The 21,319-nt window shown below is 40.7% G+C and overlaps 1 protein-coding gene across 10 annotated transcripts in view; it reads right to left on the reverse strand.

Moving 5' to 3' along the window:
- Nucleotides 1-21,319, reverse strand: part of LOC127572484 (multiple PDZ domain protein) — a 295,812-nt gene that overhangs the window by 86,427 nt on the left and 188,066 nt on the right. For 7 of the 10 annotated variants that reach the window (XM_052019821.1, XM_052019820.1, XM_052019823.1 and 4 more), the window contains 7 exons: nt 20,903-21,073; nt 18,828-18,908; nt 14,624-14,809; nt 14,202-14,411; nt 7,536-7,661; nt 4,656-4,787; nt 2,130-2,256 (listed from right to left, as the gene is read on the reverse strand). In XM_052019821.1, coding sequence (XP_051875781.1) covers nt 2,130-2,256; nt 4,656-4,787; nt 7,536-7,661; nt 14,202-14,411; nt 14,624-14,809; nt 18,828-18,908; nt 20,903-21,073 — 1,033 coding nt within the window. The remainder of the gene's footprint in view (nt 1-2,129; nt 2,257-4,655; nt 4,788-7,535; nt 7,662-14,201; nt 14,412-14,623; nt 14,810-18,827; nt 18,909-20,902; nt 21,074-21,319) is intronic. The other 3 variants (XM_052019828.1, XM_052019822.1, XM_052019825.1) reach the window with 2 other exon arrangements.

Here is a 21,319-nt window from a genome sequence, read left to right on the forward strand (position 1 = left end):
TCCTAGAAGTAACAAACACATTGGATCTGTTGACTGAATTAGTTTCTGAGGTTCCTCGTTCTTACTTTCATCCTTCAAGTACCAATGACTCAGTGGTTATGCCTCTATTTTATAGATTTACTAAACAACCAGTGACTACATATTTAAGATCACAGGTGAGGTCAAAATGGACATTATAGATGTTCTGAAGTGACTAGAGAGACATTTCTACGTCCACATGCACAACTCATAGGAAGATCTTGATTCCCCATATAGGAGTTCCAATCAAACACTGTATACAATAAGTTAGGTCTGAGTCAAACTCTACATTTAGAACTATGCATACATTTATTGTGTATACTAAAATATTTAAAAGTTAAGTAACACTCTGCACCTCAAACATTACAACAGCCACAGAAGAAAAAAAATCTTGCTGTGCTTTTCCATCATCCTCAGATGAATCTTTATTTGCCAATTTAATACATCCTTGGTAAACTTCAAGTGCTAGATGCGTACAGCAGATGGCAGTATAACACATGCAATAAAACAAATATGTGTATATTTAATTATATGAATTTGCAATTGAAATGTCTTGCTTGGATTTGGGTATGCAACGTAAAACTCATTGATATATCCTCTATGTATTTTGCCTCTGCCTTGTAGACAACAGAAGGGCACAAAACAGTCATTTCTCAAAATCTTCCTTTTCTACTCCTGCAATTCGTTCGATTTGCTCATGTTCAGTCTACATAAAGAATGTTTAATTGTGCCACACACAACCACACAAGTCTACATTCACAAATTGTATTCTTTTATTTTTCTCCCCTGGTTTTAGTGCTTTCCACACTTTATTCTTATTTTACCTGTCCTGCTAAAACACTTGACCTAATCCTGTGGCACAGTCAAATCCCACTTCAACTTCTTCCGAAAAATCCTCACTCGTTTAACCTTTGCACCACCTGACCTACATCTCTGCTACACTGATCTTCTTTCTTTTGACTTCACTGATGTGCTGTCCTTTCTCAAAGTAATTTTTAATCAAATCATTCTACTAACATACCATCTCTGGTGTTCCTTTTAGCACATGCTGGGAGTTTCGTGGTCATCATTGATGATCCTAATTTTTCATTCCAAATTTCCTTCTGTTATCTCACTATGTTGCAGCCTCAACATCAAGTACCAACACAGCACATTTCATGGGTAGCAGCAGTGACAAGGAAAACAAAGTCATTTTACTTAGACTTTGAGCAGTGCAACATCTCCAGTTCTGGAAGTGATCAATGAATAGTTCGGGATGTTGGAACCCTCAAACTCTGATAATCTGATAACTGACCATTCGTAAATCCCGATGATTCATCATATGGCTCACTAGATGACGTTTACCCCACTCCCTTTGCACTCACTGGGGCACCATTTCCTGCACTCCCTTTAAATTTACCCAGTTCACTGGAAAATTATAATACAGTATAACGACTAAATAAAATGAATTAGAAGTGTGTTGTGGTATTAATAAAAATAACAGCCAACAGCCGATAAAATCTGCCAAACCAGCAACATCAAAGTCCCGAGGCATGCTAGATTATCAGTTTTATTGTAAATATCCTCTTTTTAAAATGAGGCCAGTTCTGGTACTCAGGCTAACATCAAGTAAAACAGACAACATTTCAAACCTAGAATCCTACTGGTTTGTGGGTATAGCTTATCTTTTCCATATTCATGAAGCTATTGAAGAAGCCCCACAAAGGATTTTGTTTGGGGGAAAAAAAACACATAGCTGTTAACATCTTTTAGAAGGTAAAGTAATTTGGGTCTGCAATATCATTATAGTCAATCTTTAGTCTTGTGATTCTACTAGCTGAAGACCAAATGAAAACCATTCACCAGTAGAAACAAGAGCTGTAAACAACAGGTCCTGAAATGACACTTATACTTCCTATGTAAAGTAACCCACACCTTCACTCTGTATTCTGTAACAGGATTGCTGTAATATTTGCTACCCCAAGAGTTTGCCATGATCAGTCTTGAAAATCTCAAGTATAAAATGCATGCTAGTAGAAAAATACTGTTCCATAATAAACATAAAAGTTTAATAAATTACTGCAAAACATATCTATAGCAGCAGGTTTGAGGAATTTATACTGAGCACATACCAAGACTAGCATTGCCTTTTGCAATGGTAATGGTTTTCACAAATCTCCTGGCTAAGGACATCTGCTTCTCTTCATTCTCTTCAGTGGAGGATACACTGCAATCAGCCAATGAACTTTCATGTACATCCTTAACAAAAAAAAGTAAAAAAAAATTAAAACTCTGAGGTGTGCCCTTTCAAACAAAAGCTTTAAAATAGCATGCTGACAAGGAAACGTCAGGACAATCTCTCTTTTTTTTGTAGTTCCAGTAAAGTTATCTGCTACAAGTTTTGTATTCTTCCACTTCTTGCTTTATTCTGTGTGAAAATACCCAAGTTCCTCTGCTTGAACCTTGAGTGTCTTAGGCAGGAAAAGAAAAGCGTCGAGAAAGCTTCAGCTCAACAAACTATGTAAAGTAACATATTATTTTCATATAAATACAGGCACAAATGGAATGAGAAATAAAAGTTAATAGCCCAGAATTTCTTGGCAGTTGTGAACTACCTGCGCTCACCATTCTCCAAACTACCAGGTCCAACCCTCTATCACTCCTAAGCTTCCTTCTCAAATATCCTTTTATCTCTCTTTTAACCTGGGAACTATGTGACCTGTGCCTCAACTACACTTCTCTGATCTCATATCCATTCTCAATCCCAATTGTAATCAAATTATTCTACTCATGATATCTTACTAATTTGCACTTGCCATATATGGTGATCTCCCTTTTAGAAGAATTTGGTAGTTTTCATTGTCATCATTGCCTGATTTTAGCTTTTCCTTCCATATGTATTTAACATGTGTTAAGGCTGCCAGTAGTAATGCAATTGCATACATCATGCATGCCAGAAGTATGTTGACTAAGTTATCAGTCTTCCTGCAATGCTGAGTTGATGCCAGCCTCCTAGTCTGAGCCACAACAATCTAGTTAAGGCACAAGATCATAAAGAGGAGCCCGTTGTTTAACAGTAGGAACAATACATTCCTCTGGTGATACTTAAAGGGATCTCAGATGACTTTCAAGTTTGTTGGCGATTGAGTACAAGGTCAGGTCTAAAGGAAAGCCTATTAACTGTATTGGGCAGGGAAGCAAAATCTGAAAGAGAAAAGCCAAAAGTGTTGGGTCTGCATGAGGGAAGGCGGCAAGTTGGAGATGCTGGTTACATTAACGTCAGCTTGTGTATCAGAAGACATTGTGGAATGAGGAGGAAGCGGAATGTAGTAAGGTGCATTAGATATAAGCAATCAGCCTTTATGATCCAGAGCTACAAGCGGTTCTAGACCCTGCAGCAGCTGCCAAGATGATGCTTAGCACTTTCTCTTCCAGACTACTGAGCCATTAATTTAATATGGGATTGCCTCCTGGAAGTTTGTTGCTTCTTGCATCAATTGTGGCCACCTTGTTCTGAAAGTAATGGAAGTGTGTTTGTCAATATCTTACTGAATAGCAGGCCACAAGTGAAAACTGTGGGACACTGGAGTGACAGCTGAAGTTTTGTTAAACATGTGAAGGTATGGCAGGGCAGAAGAATGTTAAGAGTCTTAATCAATGAACATTTTTGTTAGAGAAATATTTCATGGAACAATGAGAAAGGTTTGTGATACATTTGATGAGAGAAGGAAGATGTTATCTTCAATGTCCGTGGACACCTGCATAAAGTTGGGAAACATTTTCTGACAATGCATTCATGGCTTTGGTTCTTCATTTCCACATAACATCCTCCAAGGTGCATTAACCCTTTCTCTAGCACTGCATGTATGTGCTTTTACAATGCGCTAGGTACAGGACAATATAATAGATTTATTAGCAAAAAATAATACCAACAATGCAAGGGCCTGCATGGATTGAAAATGCACAAAGGGACAAATACATCCTACTTTGTGCTATGCTGTTGATCTACACTTGCTCACAGTTCCTAAAACTTTAAATACAAAAGGCAGAACGGTATATAAATTTGGCTGTTTTATGTACTGTAGTACCTGCTTTCTTTTCATAAATGCCCCATGTTCCTACTGAACTTGCACAGCACTACATCCTGTTACTCAGCAAAAAGATGTGTAGCTGAAAGGAAAAGGAATATTCCCTTCAACCTCGTGTTACAAAGGATGGTCCCCACGTGTGTTACTGCGTCAAACCAGCAAACCAGTTATTCACAATTTATACCAATGATTTTGGATGAGGGGACCAAATGTCTTATTTCCAAGTTTGCTGATGAAACTAAATTAGGTAGGATTGTGAGTATGGAGGAGGATATAGAGCAGTTTCACCTCACTCCACCTTTGCACCTCTTCATATAATTTCATTTTATCCCAAACTGTTCCTTTATGTGCACCCTTCTTCTTTTCATTATGAATGGCAGAGACATCAAGCTGGTTTGATCCTCCTCTTTGGGATTCCCTTCCTAAACTATTCTTTCTGTACCCACCTTGATGTTATAAGTTTTATACAATCCTTTTAAAAAGGCAGTACTTTCTGTTAGAGCATTATACGAATTAAAAATGTGTATTTTTATATTGGCACTTTCAGTGAGAGCAAAGCAGTTTCAGTACCTTGTAAAACAATGATGGAACTGAGAGGTCTTCACTACATGCACTGCCATGCATGGCCACAGTGGAGGCCTGATGGAGGTCCTCTCCCTCAAATGTCTTTTCATCAGCAAGGTCAGTTTCGGTTGCTTCTACCTAGAAACGTAGTTTACAGAGTTTAGTTACCCTTTGCATGTGCACAGGAAAAAAAAATTACGGGTTATTTATTGTCATAATAAACTGTCAAACCTCAGCAAGGTTCCCATAATCAGTCAGAAACTACAGGGAAACAAAGCAGTCTATCAAGCACAGATGATGGTAAGGAGACCTGATACTGGTATCTACCGTGATTCAACTCAGAGACTAATGTTTTTCCTCACAGACACATCGAACAAGAATGGGTAAGCAGGTAACTATTTTATATGTACTCCAGTTTGGTATTATCTTCTTCTACATGCAAGGTGGAGGAAAATTGTTAAATGCCAAATTCCCAACCTTCTCATATGTATGTTCAATATTTGCATTTTCATTTACATGATTTGAAAAGTCAGATGACAAACAACACAAGCAATATATACTGATTTGGGTTTAAAATATGTATATTTAGGTGGGTTCTAGTTTTGCATTATGGCCAAAGCCTTTTTATAGAATATTTCATAGCTAATCCAGGCTGCATGTGTAAAAGAACCTCCTGACATGGGACCTGATCTTGGCAAAAGTGGCTTTGGAAAAGGTACATGATTCATCAGAACACCAAGGTATGCAAGATCAGGTCAAGATACACAAACCTTGATTTTATTGCTATAACGTTAAATAGGTGAACCTTGATTAAATTAACTTATGAAGAAATTGACAATATATCAGACACATAGGAACACCATTATCAGCAGATTTTCTGCGAAATCATACATCTGACTTGGAAATATATTGTCATTCTTTCACCATTCTTGGATCTAAATCTAAATCTCTCACATAATAGTAGCATGGGATTACTTCATCAGAAGGACTGCAGCTGTTGAAAGTGGCAGCCACTATCACTTTCTCAAGATTAATTAGGAAGATGTACAGAACGATGGCCAGTAGATATTTGCTTGTATACCAGTCACTGTCAGCCAACATGCAGGTACAGCAGACAATTAGGATTAAGGCAATCAAGGAATATAGTGATAGTTGTGAAAAATAAAACTGAGGTAGAAGGTCAGTCATGATTTTGATGAAGGGTGGAACAGGCTCAAAAGGGCCAAATGACCTATTTCTCATGTTCAATTGTGCACTCCACTTTCTGCAACTCTTCTCTTCTTAGCCATTTCCAGCTATGGGTATTTGACAGGCATCAACCATCTGGTGCAAGACCTTAAATCTCAAATAAAACATTATTTCTAGTCAAGAGATTTTATATCTCTGATGGAGGAATCAAAACAAAGAGGGTCCAGTTGTAAAACCAGGGCTTGACTTTTCAGGTGTTTCCACACAGAAGATAATGAACATGTAGAATTTTCTCCCCTGTAATACTAAATCATTCAATACTAAGATAACCAAACTGACTTGACCAATCTATGTGAAAAATTAGAGTTGTGCGTGATATTGCATAACCCTTGCTACAAGTTCCCTTCATTTCTTGATTAATATACCTCGCCAAAGGCATAGATTACATCATCAATAATTCCTTTCCTTCACAATTCCTTATCTTCTCCTACATTGATTCTACTACCTGATTTTCTAAGCCAAAATAATTTCCACTATTTTCCTGATCTCAACCTTTAGGATTAGAGCCAACCTGCTCCTCTTTCATTTTACTCATGAAATGTCAAGTATACTGGAATATTTAGCTCTCCGCCTTGCTCATCCCATAACCATATCTGTAATGCGTATTACTTCATACCATTTAACTCTACTTGGCCATCAATTCACCCATCTTGTTTTGAATGCTTAGTGTATTCATGTAATCTTGAATTTTGACTTTCTAATCATTTTTCCTTATACTGACTTTTTTTGCTGCTCCAACCATCATTAAAAGTTCTGCCCCTTCCTGTTATACTCTGCTTTTCAATCATCATATTGCTATACTCCAGAACTAGCTTTCCTTCCTCTTTAACATTATAACTTTCCCCTTAACTTATTTCCTTTTAATTTCACTTAAAGACTTATCTGCTGACCTAGTTATCAAATTTCCCAGCAGAAGGGAAGTGATGTCTGTCCCATTGGAACAGCTCCTTCCTTTCCTAGTACCAATGCCAGTGTCCCATGAACTGAAACTCTTTCCTCCTCCAACAGTCTTTAAACTACACATGCAACTCCCTGATCTCTTAGACCCCGTGCCAATCTTCATGTGCCTCAGGTTAGAGATTACCTTCATCATGGTTCTGCTTTTTAATTTGGACCCTCACAAATCTTAGCCATTTAGCTGAACCTTTTCCTTAGCTCTTATGTAGACTGTGACAACAGGAAACTCCCATTCACACTCCCAAGATCCCCTCTAACCCAGAGAACAGATTGAAAATTTCATTCAACTTTCACAACATATCATTTGAATTCCCATGTTTCTGTAATCTCACATCATTTAATCTTTGAAATCCAGGCATCAATCTATTAAACTTATGCTGCAACTCTCTCAAGGCCATATACTCGGCACTAAAAAGATGCTGGCCAGAATTGCTCTTATTACACCAGGTGCTGTCTATTAAGGATTATGTAGAGCTGTGGGTTAATCTCTGTCCTGTTGATCTTTTACCCCTTGATCTCCAGTTTCAAGCCAATTCAAGTCTAACTTGTACCTCCAGTCCAGACCAAGCATACGATATTACTATTACTTATGATGCCAGCAGATCTATGATGCCAGTTAGTAGGCAGAAAGATACAATTAAGGAGATGTGCTTATGAACACCTCAGAAAAAGTCAACTAACCATTGCTAACTCTGCATGAAAAACAGCAGCATCGACAGCCTCCTCCTCATCACCGTCACAAGGCTGATAAAAGGAGAGCATGGATTCTTCATTAGTAGGCACATCCCCCTCCTCTGGAGAAAACTGCTGAAAGAGTGAAGTTTGAGTATACCACATGCAGTGGACATGCAGAACAGATAAATAAAAACACCATGGTTACTTGGAAGACCATGTTAATTTGAAAGAGAAAATATTTTAATGAGGATATCCAAGTTTTCAACACAATTTGCAATTACTTGGTCTTCAAAGGTTATTGAGAATAAAAGGGCTGCATCCCTTGTGGAAGAAAATATAATCAATTAAAATTATATGTTTAAAATTATTGATACATAGTACCCAAAGCAAGTAAAACTTATAAACTTCAAGCACAACTTTTTTGCTTCAGATTCCAGCATCTGCAGTCCCTACAAGACATGGAATTCGGTTGCTTCTCACTGTTTTATTGTTTAAAAAAGCTGCACTAGGTAATAAAAAAAACAGGTGATATATCTAAAAATCTGATACATACATTTTAAATAAACTTGAGGTAAAATACAAGCTGGTTATTTGAAAATCAGTCTCTCATCTAGAGACAAATAAAAAACGAGTCCACATTTAAAATTTTCTAACCAGTCACTGATTAAAATGTAAAGAAGACAACTATTTTCAGTGTTTGCTCAGACATAATATACAGATACAACACAGCACAACAAAATACTTGATCGTCCTTCAGCCCAATTATATTGACTACTTAACTAAAATTTAACAATCATAAGCCAGTACTCCAATAACTGTCAGCTGTATTAAGCTTTTCTTCTGCTGCTTTATAAGTTATTGTAGAATGCTTCATTTAAATATTGCAAGAAATCACAATACAAAACCTTATAGTAATTTGCCTAGATGTGAATTTTTTGCAAGGCAAGTCTTTTGGAGTAAAATAACCACTAAATCAAAGTGGAGCTGCAATAGCCATTTTTTTGAAATTATAACTATCTAGAATCAATTCTTCAGAGTACTGTAATATAGATACCAGCAACACCTTCCTAATGATTATTTAAGGCAGCTTCAGTGACCAGAGCAGCCTCATACTAAATGGTGCAATATCAGAGTTCTAAACAGTATGAAATGTCACCTTGAACTAGATTTGCACTTGATTGACGTGCATTTTAAACTTCATTGAAATGTTCAGTTTGGTTGGATGGGATTTAAAGGGAGGATTAGTGTCTAATCTAGAATTACTGAAGTCTTATTTTCTGAAGTACTCCATTAGACCCAAGTACTCAATTTAAACGCCAATCCATCTTGTGAGAATCAATGCAAGAACACTTGAACAAAAGACTAAATAAAATTGAACACTAAAAGATAGTTATTTTTTTCCAAACAGCATTTAAAAAAAATGAGCTTGCATTAATAGATGCTAAATATATGGCTCGTGGAAATTTTTCAGCTGGACCTGACAATCTATAGGATTGAGCAGGAATATCTTAAGACTGCTTCCAATAGCCCAACAGAAGTGTATGTACTAATTTTTAACCACAACAACCCCATCTCTCCATTCACAACACTGGGAAGCAGTCAGGAGAGTGGAGAACAGAGGAGCGAGAGAGAAGAGGGAGAGGGAAACAAAAGAAATAAATGAGTAAATTGGTTGCTAGGTGGGGAGGGGAATTAGAAGGGAGGAAATTGGAATGAATTGAACATGAGACCCAGCAAATCTCACAGACCTGAAAGCAGCAATGTGAAAAGTGAGTTTTGTGCTGAGAGCAGAATGGTCAATAAAGGGGCGAACGAAACCTGTAAGTAAATTGTCCAAGATTGTTTCCACCTGTGGAAAATGAGGAAAGAGAGTACAGAGACTGAGAGTTAACACTGTCCACAGTTGCCTGCCCTGATGCTATATCTACCAGAAGTGAGATGGAAAGAGGTACAACAGTGGCCCACAGCAATCCTTCTACATTATTCACCACAGCAGAGAGAGTAATAACAAACTTTCTTCAATGACTATCAACAGTTCCTTTCAGGCCTGCTGTAGAACTGGAAAAATTAGTCAGAACTTATTATCAACTTACTTTTCAAGCAAGAGCCCCGAAGAAAGTGAAGAGCTCTTTAGTATATTTCAAATTTCAGGCAACAGATCTATATGCACAGAAATAAAGACCGAAAGTTGAGGTTCAAAGTCTCATGCCCAGAAAGATTCTTTCTTTCTTGGAGCAGCGGGTCTCTAGCAGGTAGGGGCTGATTATTTAAAACAGAGTGTTGGTTGGTTAATTAGAGGGAGTGAGTACTTGGGATAAACGACAGGGACAAATATAAGGAGGGGTAACTGAAGAGGAGCGGTCAGTGAGGAGCAGCCAGTGGCTCAGGGTAGGAGTGGAGCTTGAGGCTTTGGCTCGAGAGGCTTCGGCTCGAGAGGCTTCGGCGAGCAGAGGCTGAGGAAGAGCTTGCACCCAGAGAGGTAACGCCGGGTAGGTTCCTTTATTTTAAATAACTTAGAAGTAGGTGGTGATAGCAGCAGTTAGGGCAGTCGTGTTCTCTGCATGCAGTATGTGGGAAGTCAGGGACAGCACACTTGTCCCTGATGACCACACCTGTAAAAGGTACATCCAGCTACAGCTCCTGACAAACCGAGTTAGGGAACTGGAGCTGGATGAACTTTGGATCATTCGTGATGCAGAGGCAGACATAGAGAGGAGTTTCAGGGAGATAGTCACCCCTAAAGGTCAGGAGGCAGATAGCTGGGTGACTGTTAGGAAAGGGAAGGGGTACAGACAGAAAGAGCAGAGCACCCCTGTGGCCATTCCCATCAACAATAAGTATACCGTTTTGGATACTGCTGGTGGGGACGACCTACCAGGGACAAGTTGTAGTGGTCACATCTCTGGCACCGAGGTGGTACCCTCAGCTCAGAAAGGAAGGAGGGAAAAGAGGAGAGCAGTAGTGATAGGGGATTCGATAGTTAGGGGGACAGATAGGAGGTTCTGTGGGAGAGATCGAGAATCCCGAATGGTCTGTTGCCTCCCTGGTGCCAGGGTCCGCGATATCTCGGATCGAGTTCTTGATATTCTTAGGTAGGAGGGTGAGCAGCCAGATGTCGTGGTCCATGTAGGGACCAATGACATGGATAGGAAGGAGAAGGCAGTCCTGCAAAGAGAGTTTGAAGAACAAGGTGCAAAGTTGAAGGACAGGACCTCCAAGGTTGCAATCTCAGGATTGCTACCCATGCCACGTGCTAGTGAGGCTAGAAATAGGAGGATCATGCAGCTAAACACGTGGCTAAGGAGATGATGCAGGAGGGAGGGCTTCATGCTCCTAGACAATTGGGCTTTGTTCCAGGGAAGGTGGGGCCTGTTCCGACAGGACGGTTTGCACCTGAACTGGAGGGGGACTAACATACTTGCGGGTAGGTTTGCTAGTGCTGCTCCAGGGGGGGTTTAAACTAGATTTGCAGGGGGAGGGGAACCAGAGTATTAAAGCAGATAGTGAGGTGGAGGAGGAAAATGGTCGTGTGATGACTGCAGGTATAGACTGAAATCAAAGGTTTGTACGTGATAGAAATGTTCTCAGGTGCATCTATTTCAATGCAAGGAGTATTGTAGATAAGGCAGATGAGCTTAGGGTGTGGATTGGCACGTAGGATTACGACATTATTGCTATTACTGAGACCCGGTTGCAGGAGGGGCAGGACTGGCAGCTTAATGTTCCGGGGTTCCGTTGTTTCAGATGTGATAGAGGGGAAGGGATGAAAGGGGGAGGAGTGGCATTACTAGTCAGGGAAAATATCACAGCTGTGCGGAGACAGGACAGCCCGGAGGACTCGTCTACAGAGGCCATATGGGTGGAGCTGAGGAACAGGAAAGGTGTGGCCACACTAATAGGGTTGTATTATAGACCGCCCAATAGTCAGAGAGAATTGGAGGAACAAATCTGTAGTGAGATAGCAGACCGATGTAAGAAACAGAAAGTAGTCAGAGTAGGGGATTTTAACTTTCCACATATTGACTGGGACTCCCACACTGTGAAAAGGCTGGATGGCTTAGAATTTGTCAAATATGTTCAGGAAAGTTTTCTAAATCAATATATAGAGGTACCAACGAGAGAGAATGCAATACTTGATCTCCTATTAGGGAACCAGACAGGTCAGGTGACAGAAGTATGCGTAGGTGAGCATTTTGGGTCCAGTGACCATAATGTCATTATTTTCAAGTTAATTATGGATAAGGATAGGTCTAGTCCTCGAGTTGAGGTTCTAAATTGGAGAAAGGCCAATTTTGTGGAAATGAGAAAGGATCTAGGAAAAGTGGACTGGGATTAGTTGTTTTCTGGCAAGGATGTGTTCAGTAAGTGGAAGGCCTTCAAAGGCGAAATTTTGAGAGTGCAGAGTTGCATGAGTTGCACGTTCCTACCAGGATTAAAGGCAAAGTTAACAAGCATATGGAACCTAGGTTTTCAAGGGATATTGCTGCTCTGGTTAAGAAAAAGAGAGGTGTATAGCAGGTATAGGTGACTAGGAACAAATGAGGTACTTGAAGAGTATAGAAAATGTAAGATAATACTAAAAAAGGATATCAGAAAGGCAAAAAGACGACATGAGGTTGCTCTGGCAGATAGTGTGAAGGTAAACTCATAAGGTTTCTACAAGTATATGAAGAGTAAAAGGATAGTAAGGGACAAAATTGGTCCCCTAGAAGATCAGAGTGGTCGTCTATATGTGGAGCCTCAGGAGATGGGGGAGATCATAAACAGTTTTTTTGCATCAGTATTTACTTAGGAAACAGGCATAGAAGATTATGGAAGGAAGGGAAACAAGCAGTAGGGTCATGGAACATATAGAGATTAAAGAGGAGGAGGTGCTTGCTGCTTTACAGCGAATAAAGGTAGATAAATCCCCTGGGCCTGACACTTCCTCGGACCTTGAGAGAGACAAGTGTAGAAATTGCAGGGGCCCTGGCAGATATATTTAAAATGTCTTTAGCCACAGGTGCGGTGCCAGAGGATTGGAGGGTAGCTCATGTTGTTTCGTTGTTTAAAAAAGGCTCTAAAAGTAAACCAGGTAATTATAGGCCAGTGAGCCTGACATCAGTAGTAGGTAAATTATTGGAAGGTGTTCTGAGAGATCGGATATACAAGTATTTGGACAGCCAAGGGCTGATTACGGATAGTCAGCATGGCTTTGCGCATGGTAGATCGTGTTTAACGAATCTTGTAGAGTTTTTTGAGGAGATTACCAAGAAAGTAGATGAAGGAAAGGCTGTGGATGTTGTCTATGTGGACCTTAGTAAGGCCTTTGACAAGGTCCCACATGGGAGATTAGTTCAGAAGGTTCGGTCACTAGGTATCCATGGAAAGGTTGTAAACTGGATTCGAAATTGGCTGTGTGGGAGAAGACAGAGAGTGGTAGTGGATGATTGTTTCTCAGACTAGAGGCCTGTGACTAGTGGTGTGCCTCAGGGATCTGTGCAGGGGCCTTTGTTGTTTGTTGTCTATATCAATGATCTAGATGATAATATGGTAAATTGGATCAGCAAGTTTGCTGATGACACTAAGATTGGAGGTGTAGTGGACAGCGAGGAAGGCTTTCAAAGCTTGCAGAGGGATCTGAACCAACTGGAAAAATGGGCCAGAAAATGGCAGATGGAATTTAATGCAGACAAGTGTGAGGTGTTGCATTTTGGAAGGACAAATCAAAGTAGGACATACACAGTAAATGGTAGGGCACTGAGGAGTGCAGAGGAACAAAGGGATCTGGGAGTTCAGATACATAATTCCCTGAAAGTGGCATCACAGGTAGACAGGGTTGTAAAAAAGGCTTTTGGCATCCTGGCATTCATAAATCAAAGTATTGAGTATAGAAGTTGGGATATTATGGTGAGGTTGTATAAATCATTGGTGAGGCCAAATTTGGAGTATTGTGTGCAGTTCTGGTCACCTAACTATAGGAAGGATATCAGTAAGATTGAAAGAGTGCAGAGGAGATTTACTAGAATGTTGCCGGGTCTTCAGGAATTGAGTTACAGGGAAAGATTGAACAGGTTAGGACTTTATTCCTTGGAGCACAGAAGAATGAGGGGAGATTTGATAGAGGTTTACAAAATTATGAGGGGCATAGACAGAGTTAACGCGAGTAGGCTCTTTCCACCAAGATTAGGAGAGATAAGTATGAGAGGACATGGCTTTAGGGTGAAAGGGGAAAGGTTTAGGGGAAACATCTTCACTCAGAGTGGTGGGAGTGTGGAACGGGCTGCCACCTGATGTAGTAAATGCGGACTCACTCTTAAGTTTTAAGAATAAATTGGATAGATACATGGACAGGAGAGGTCTGGAGGGTTATGGACTCAGTGCAGGTAAGTGGGACTAGCGGAATAACGTTTCGGAACAGATTAGAAGGGTCGAATGGCTTGTTTTCTGTGCTGTAGTGTTCTATAGTTCTATGGTTCATTGCATCAAGATTACATCCAATAAATAAGCAAAACATCTGAAAATTTCTTTCCCAATGAATCCAATTAGTTCTGGATATGTGGTCCACATCAAATGCAAAATATCAGATTAGATCCCACTGTGTAACTAGAGTTTATTCTCTGTGCACTGGGAGAACACCACGATGTACGTTGCAGTAACTTCCATATCAAAACCCTTCAAATACAAACTTACCGGCAAAGGCTTGGCTACACCAATTCTAACTTTGCCTCCTGATGCACCTTTCAGCGCCTGAACGGCTTCCTCAAGAGTAGCATTCTCCAGATTAATGCTGTTGACAAACATGAGTCGGTCTCCTGGAAGAAGTCTACCATCTTGTTCAGCCACACCACTCGGTACCAATGACCGAATCACAATGACTGTCCGAAGAGGGTCAACTGGATCCTGTGATTTCAGATGTAAAAACGTTAACATCGAAGCTAAAAAGACTCCTTTTATTTTAAATCTTAACCTGAAATGTACAAATAGTACCTGCATTCAAGTAAATGTCTATATAATTTACATTTCTTTTGAAAAAGCAATACAGTTACAACAAACAACTTAATACCTGGAAGGTTCTGTCATACAACAGTGAAGGGAAGATTAGAATTACCCACCTGATAATCCAGAATGCTGAAGCCAAGCCCAGAACTTCCTTTCTCTAACTCTATATTTTGGATTTCATCTTCCCACATAGCCAGGTGAGATCCTTGCTTATCTACACAACTCTGCTCTCTGTCTAGGTCAACCACAGCACTGTTATCTGCCTCAGAGGTTGCTGTGAATTCATTATCAGTATGCATCTGAAAAACATCAATTTTATTTATTAAAAAAGTAACTTTTCGAAAAGCTTTTGAAGGAAGTGCCACATAATAAGTTTATTAATAGGGCAGCAAAGTGGCACATCTAGTCGAGCCGCTGCCTCACACGGCCAGAGACCCAAGTTCAATCCTGACCTTGGTTGCTGTCTGTGTGGAGTTCGTACGTTCTTCCTGGGATCATGTGGGTTTCTTCCAGTTGTTCTGGTTTTCCCTACGTTCTAAAGACTTGCAGGTTGGTAGGTTAATTGGCTGCTGTAAATTGCCCCTAGTGTGTAGGTGACTGGTAGAATCTGGGTTGATGATTTGGGGAGAATAAAAAGTGGGATAATTGTAGTATTAGTGGGTAGAATAGGTGGTTGATGGTTAGCATGGACATGTTAGCCAAAAGGCCTGTATCTGTGCTGTGTCCCTCTACGACTAATACAATTAAAGACATTGGAATAAAAGGGCCAACAACAATATGGATATGAACTTGTTTTAAGGACAGGAAACAGACTCATGGCACCTGTTGTAGTTTGAACTGGTGGAAAGTACGCACTAGTGTTCCCTAGGGGTCATTAGTAGCATCTCCTGTTCTAAACATTTACTCACAATTTGAGTTTGAATGTACAGGGCACCATTTCAAAATTTGCAGATGACACAAAATTTGGTGGTGTGGTAAACAGGGAGGAATATGGTGAAAGACTTGGAGGATATAGGCACAGCAGATACAATTTAATATAGAAATAAAAATTGATAGATTTTAGTAAACAGAACAAAGAAGACAACGCAAAATAAAGAGGGCAATTTTAAAGAGGGAGCAGGACCAGAAAGTTGAGAAAGTGATAAATGTAAAAGAGATCTTGGGTTTTACAAATAGAGTACAAAAGCAAGGAAGTGATTTTGAACCTCTATAACAGTTATTTGGCTGCAATCAGAATGATTCCAATTCAGATCACTGCATTACAGAAGTGACGGCCCAAAAGAAGGTGCAGGAAAGTTGATGATAGACTTTAATTAATGACTGGATCAAGTTTATCTATTTTACCCATGACCTGCGGTCTACAGTCAAGGTGCTTCTGACCTTCTTTCAATACCCTCTTCCTATTCTTCCACTCCCACAATCCTCTGATTCTCCCACAAGTCTTAGTCTTCCAAACTTTTCCAATCACCCCCATGCAAGCTTCTTGATCTTCCACCTGATCTCTTATAATCTACTCCTCCATGACCCTGCCAATCTCTCCATGAGGTCTCCAATTCCTCCCTTGTCCCTCTGTACTCCCTAAATATAGACACACGGGATTCTGCAGATGCTGGAATCTGGAGCAACACACACAAAATGCTGGAGGAACTCAGGAGGTCAGGCAGCATCTATGGAGGAAAATAAACAGTCGATGTTTCAGGTCGAGACCCTTCATCAGGACTGGAAAGGAAGAGGGCAAAAGCCAGAATGAGAAGGTCAGGGGAGGAGCACAGGCTGGCAGCTGATAGACGAGTCCAGGTGAGAGGGGGAAGGTAGATGCTGCCTGACCTGCTAAGTTCCTCCAGCATTTTGTGTGTGTTACTCCCTGAATGTAGCTTGTTGCTATAAGTTTACCAACTCAATGGATGACCAGCCTCGTCATGTAGCCAGGAAGCACAGACAGAAAAATCCTAATCATTTTGACTAAAATCACCTTTCAAGTTTAAAATGGATCAGCCAGGCTTCTGAAGCCTTGGGAAATTTGGCATTCAATTCAACAGCTTTGGCAAAAAGGCAGATTTTTTTTTAATTGAAGGGATCTCATTTGAAGGGATCTAAGTAAGAAGAGATCCAAACTTTTTTTTTTATTAAAGTCATGGAAGATTTTGGAAGAGTGAACAGTGAAATGTCAACCATAGAACCATACAGCACAAAACAGGCCCTTCGGCCCACCATGTTGTGCCGTCCATCAAACCACCCTCACACTATCTAACCCTTTCCTCCCGCATATCCCTCTATCTCACACTCCTCCATATGCCTATCCAACAAACTCTTGAACCTGTCCAATGTATCAGCCTCTACCACCACCCCAGGTAGTGCATTCCATGCACCAACCACTCTCTGGGTGAAAAACCTCCCCCGATATCTCCCCTGAACCTCCCACCCATAACCTTAAAGCCATGCCCTTTTGTCTTGAGCATTGGTGCCCTGGGAAGGAGGCGCTGACTGTCTATCTATTCCTCTCAATATTTTATATACCTCTATCATGTCTCCTCTCATCCTCCTCCTTTCCAGTGAATAAAGCCTTAGGCACCTTAAGCCTCTCCTCATATTCCATACGCTCTAATCCAGGCAGCATCCTGGTAAATCTCCTCTGCACCCTCTCCAGTGCCTCCACATCCTTCCTATAATGAGGTGACCAGAACTGAACACAGTACTCTAAGTGTGGTCTAACTAGAGTTTTGTAAAGCTGCATCATCACTTTGCGGCTCTTAAACTCAATCCCACGATTTATGAAAGCTAACATCCCATAGGCCTTCTTAACTGCTCTATCCACCTGTGAGGCAACTTTCAGTGAACTGTGAATATGAACCCCCAGATCCCTCTGCTCAGTACCTTGCCATTTACCTTGTACTCTGCCCCGGAATCTGTCCTTCCAAAGTGTACCACCTCACACTTCTCCGGATTGAACTCCATCTGCCACTTGTCAGCCCAGCTCTGCATCCTATCAATATCCCTCTGTAAGCTCCGACAGCCCCCCACACTATCCACAACACCGCCGATCTTAGTGTCGCCCGCAAACTTACTAACCCAGCTTTCCACCCCCTCATCTAAGTCATCTATAAATATCACAAAAAGTAGAGGTCCCTGAACCGATCCCTGCGGGACGCCACTAGTCACTGCCCTCCAATCCGAGGGCACTCCCTCCACCACAACCCTCTGCTTTCTACAGGCAAGCCAATACCTAACCCACACAGCCAAGCTTTCCTGGATCCCTTGGCCTCTGACCTTCTAAAGAAGCCTACCATGAGGAACCTTGTCAAACGCCTTACTAAAATCCATATAGACCACATCCACTGCACTACCCTCATCAATCTTCCTCGTCACCTCCTCAAAGAACTCTATCAGGCTTGTGAGGCAAGATCTTCCCTTCACAAAGCCATGCTGGCTGTCCCTAATCAGTCCATGATTCTCTAGGTGTTCATAGATCCTATCCCTTAGAATCCTTTCTAACAGCTTACCCACCACAGACGTGAGACTCACTGGTCTGTAATTCCCTGGACTATCCCTACTACCTTTTTTGAACAAGGGGACAACATTCGCCACCCTCCAATCGGGATAGTTTAAACCCAAAACACATGTATGGTAATAGTTATGGCCTGAAACATTGCACCTCCTTGTAGATACAATGCAAGATAGTGCTGCAGGATAGGGTGATCATTCTGCAGAGCATCTGTGCTCAGTCCATAGGAGTGATCCTGAGCTTCCTGTTGAATACCACAGTCATTCTCAATTCCATTCTTATTTTGACCTGTCTATCTGCAGTCTCCTCTACTGCTATAAGTGGCATCTAACGTAAACTAGAAGAATAACATCTTATCTTCTGTTTGGGCACCTTGCAACTTTCTGGAATGAACACTGAACTTTCCAACTTCAAGTAAACTGCTCTCTCATACTTTCCCATTATTATGCTAATGTGTTTTTCTCAACAATCAGTATTTATGTTTCATTATCACCTCATCTGTCTTAATCCATCTCCATATAGTCTTTAGTCTAACATCTCGCTCCACCCTCCAGCTCTGTTCGAAAACCTGTAACCCTTCCACTCTTCCCCCAGTTCTGAGGAAGGGGCCCCGACTCGAAACTTTAACTGGTTTTTTGTTCTGCACATGCTATTTGACTGGCTGAGTTCATCTGGCTTTTTCTGTTTTTGTTCTATAATTTGTGTGTGGACTTATGCCTGCACCTAGCATGGATGGCAACACAAAGATCCTGATGGAGATGGATTCAGTATTAATTTAAATCAGATTCAAATGAGAAACAAACAAAGATCAATACCTGTAAAAATCCTTTGTTACCAGCTGGTTCCCCTTGATCTCTACTCCAAGCCAGAGGCACTGATGAAGGAAGAAACTCTACCTAGAAAATGATACCAACATATTCATTTGAATTTTTATTTTTACCAGCAAACTATGTACAAGATACAATTTACTAATGCAAAACACTCCTAGATTATCATAATTTCAAAATACAAATCAGAAAGTTGAAGGAAACTGGGCACCCAGATTTTTTGGGGCAAAATTTCCTTTAGCATTTGCAGTGGTTTTACAAATAGCCTGGCAGCCAGCAGGAAATATAATCATAACAAAAAAATGGTGGGAATATCAAGAAGTGAATCAACAGCTGCACAGAGAAATGGTGACTGTTTTCTCTCCCCATACTCCTTGATGTCTCGTGTTCAGAAACCTACCTTCAGCTTAAATATATTGCAACTTAACCTCCATCTCCTTCTCTGGTAGAGAATTCCATAAGATTGCCACCTGCTGAGTGAAGAAATCTTTCCTCCTCAGTCTTAAATGTCATATGTTGTATCCCTCCTCTCAGCCTTAAATGTCTTACGTTGTATCCTGAGAATGTGACTGCCTCAGTGAGGTAGCCAGCATAATCAAAGACCCCACCCACCTAGGTCATTCTCTCTTCTCTCCTCTCCCATCAGGCAGAAGATATAGGAGCCTGAGGGCACATACCACCAGGCTCAAGGACAGCTTCAATCCCACTGTGATAAGACTACTGAACGGTTCCCTTATATGATAAGATTGACTCTTGACCTCACAATCTACCTTGTTATGACCTTGCACCTTATTGTCTAACTGCACTGCACTTCCTCTGTAGCTGTGACACTTTCCTCTGCATTGTTGTTTTACCTTGTACTACCTCAATGTACTGTGCAGAGGCAATAGGTAGGGCAGACAGTCAGAATTTTTTTCCTCAGAGGAGAAATGTCAAATACTAGAAAGCAGAGCTTTAAGGTGACAGAGCAGAAATGTCAAATACTAGAAAGCATAGCTTTAAGGTGACAGGGGAAAGTTTAAAGGAGATGTGCAGGGCAAGTTTTGTTTTACACAGACAGGGGTAGGTGCCTGGAACAGGCTGCCAGGGAAAGTGGTGGAAGCAGGTATGATAGTGGTGCTTAAGAGGCTTTTTGATGAATATTCAGGGAATGGAGGGATACGGATCATATGCAGGCAGAAGGGATGTGTTTAATTTGGCATCATGTTTGGCACAGACATCAAGTTCCTGTGCTGTACTCTTCTATGTTCTATGTAATTCTATTCCCATCCCATCTGACCTAATTCTTGTGCTTATACCAGGACTTCTCCAGATATCCACACACAAGAGCCAGCATCCAGTGCTAGCATAGGCCTCAGTTGGTGGTGGATTGCTGATGGGGTCCAGTGGAGCAATATGAACTTCCTTTGGCTTTCCAATCCTCCCACTGGGAAGCCAGCAGACTAAGCCTGTGCCCAGTTAAACCTCAGGTAAGCATAGCAGTTCTCACTTGAATCAATGGGAGAAATAGGGTACAGGAAAAAGGCAAGTCTTTTTTTTACTTATTCAAGTCAGTTTCTACATCTGGCCTGTATACAATATCTGGCCTGTATACAATTCTTGACCCACAGCCATGTAGTTGACAGTCACCTTAAGTGGCTTGGCACTCAGTTCAAGAACAATTAAGATGGGCAAAAGAAAAACATGCTGGACTTGCCAGTGATACTCACAAACCATAAATGAATAGAAGTCTTACAACACTTCAGTTCTATAACTTCACAATACCAGAACATGTCCCATCAGTTTCTCAATAAACAAACATTAGCTGCTGCAATATATTTAACCCTGCTGGATGTGAATGAGAAAAACATCACCAATATTGTAATCTTTACATTTAGATTACTCATAAACTACAAGACCTTTCAGTTTTGTACTTCAAGACTTGTTTTGAAGTCACAATGTACAAACTTAATTCTCCATGGTCCATTATCAGATATATAAAACCCACTGAAGTGATGCAAACAGTACTTTCATCGGAGAATTCACGAAGAATACTTTAACATTAGTACTGATTAAGAATATACCTCTTCATTTGCTTGAAGGGGTTCTTCTATGGAAACCATGCTATCAATATCAGTTTCCCTTCTGACCTCAAGGACCGGGTGGCAGCAGACCATGGTGACACTAATAGGCAAGTCCTTGAGAATACTCACAACATCTTTGTGATTCTTACCTAGGAGTGGTATACCATTCACCTGAAATAAAGCAGAGAACAATGAGTTCCTTGATAAAACTGAAATTACAATTAATCATGTTTAACTAGAATATACTTAATAGCTGAAGAGATTGTGGAGGCATTAGTAGTGGTCTTTCAAGAATAACTGGAGACAAGGAGGGTGCCAGAGGGCTGGATAATCGCAAATGTGACACTTCTGTTTAAGAAGGGATGGAGGCAAAAGACAGGAAATTGTAGGTTGGTCAGCCTGACCTCAGTGGTTGGT

The sequence above is a fragment of the Pristis pectinata genome, chromosome 7 (genome assembly GCF_009764475.1).
Source record: "Pristis pectinata isolate sPriPec2 chromosome 7, sPriPec2.1.pri, whole genome shotgun sequence".
NCBI lineage: Eukaryota > Metazoa > Chordata > Chondrichthyes > Rhinopristiformes > Pristidae > Pristis > Pristis pectinata.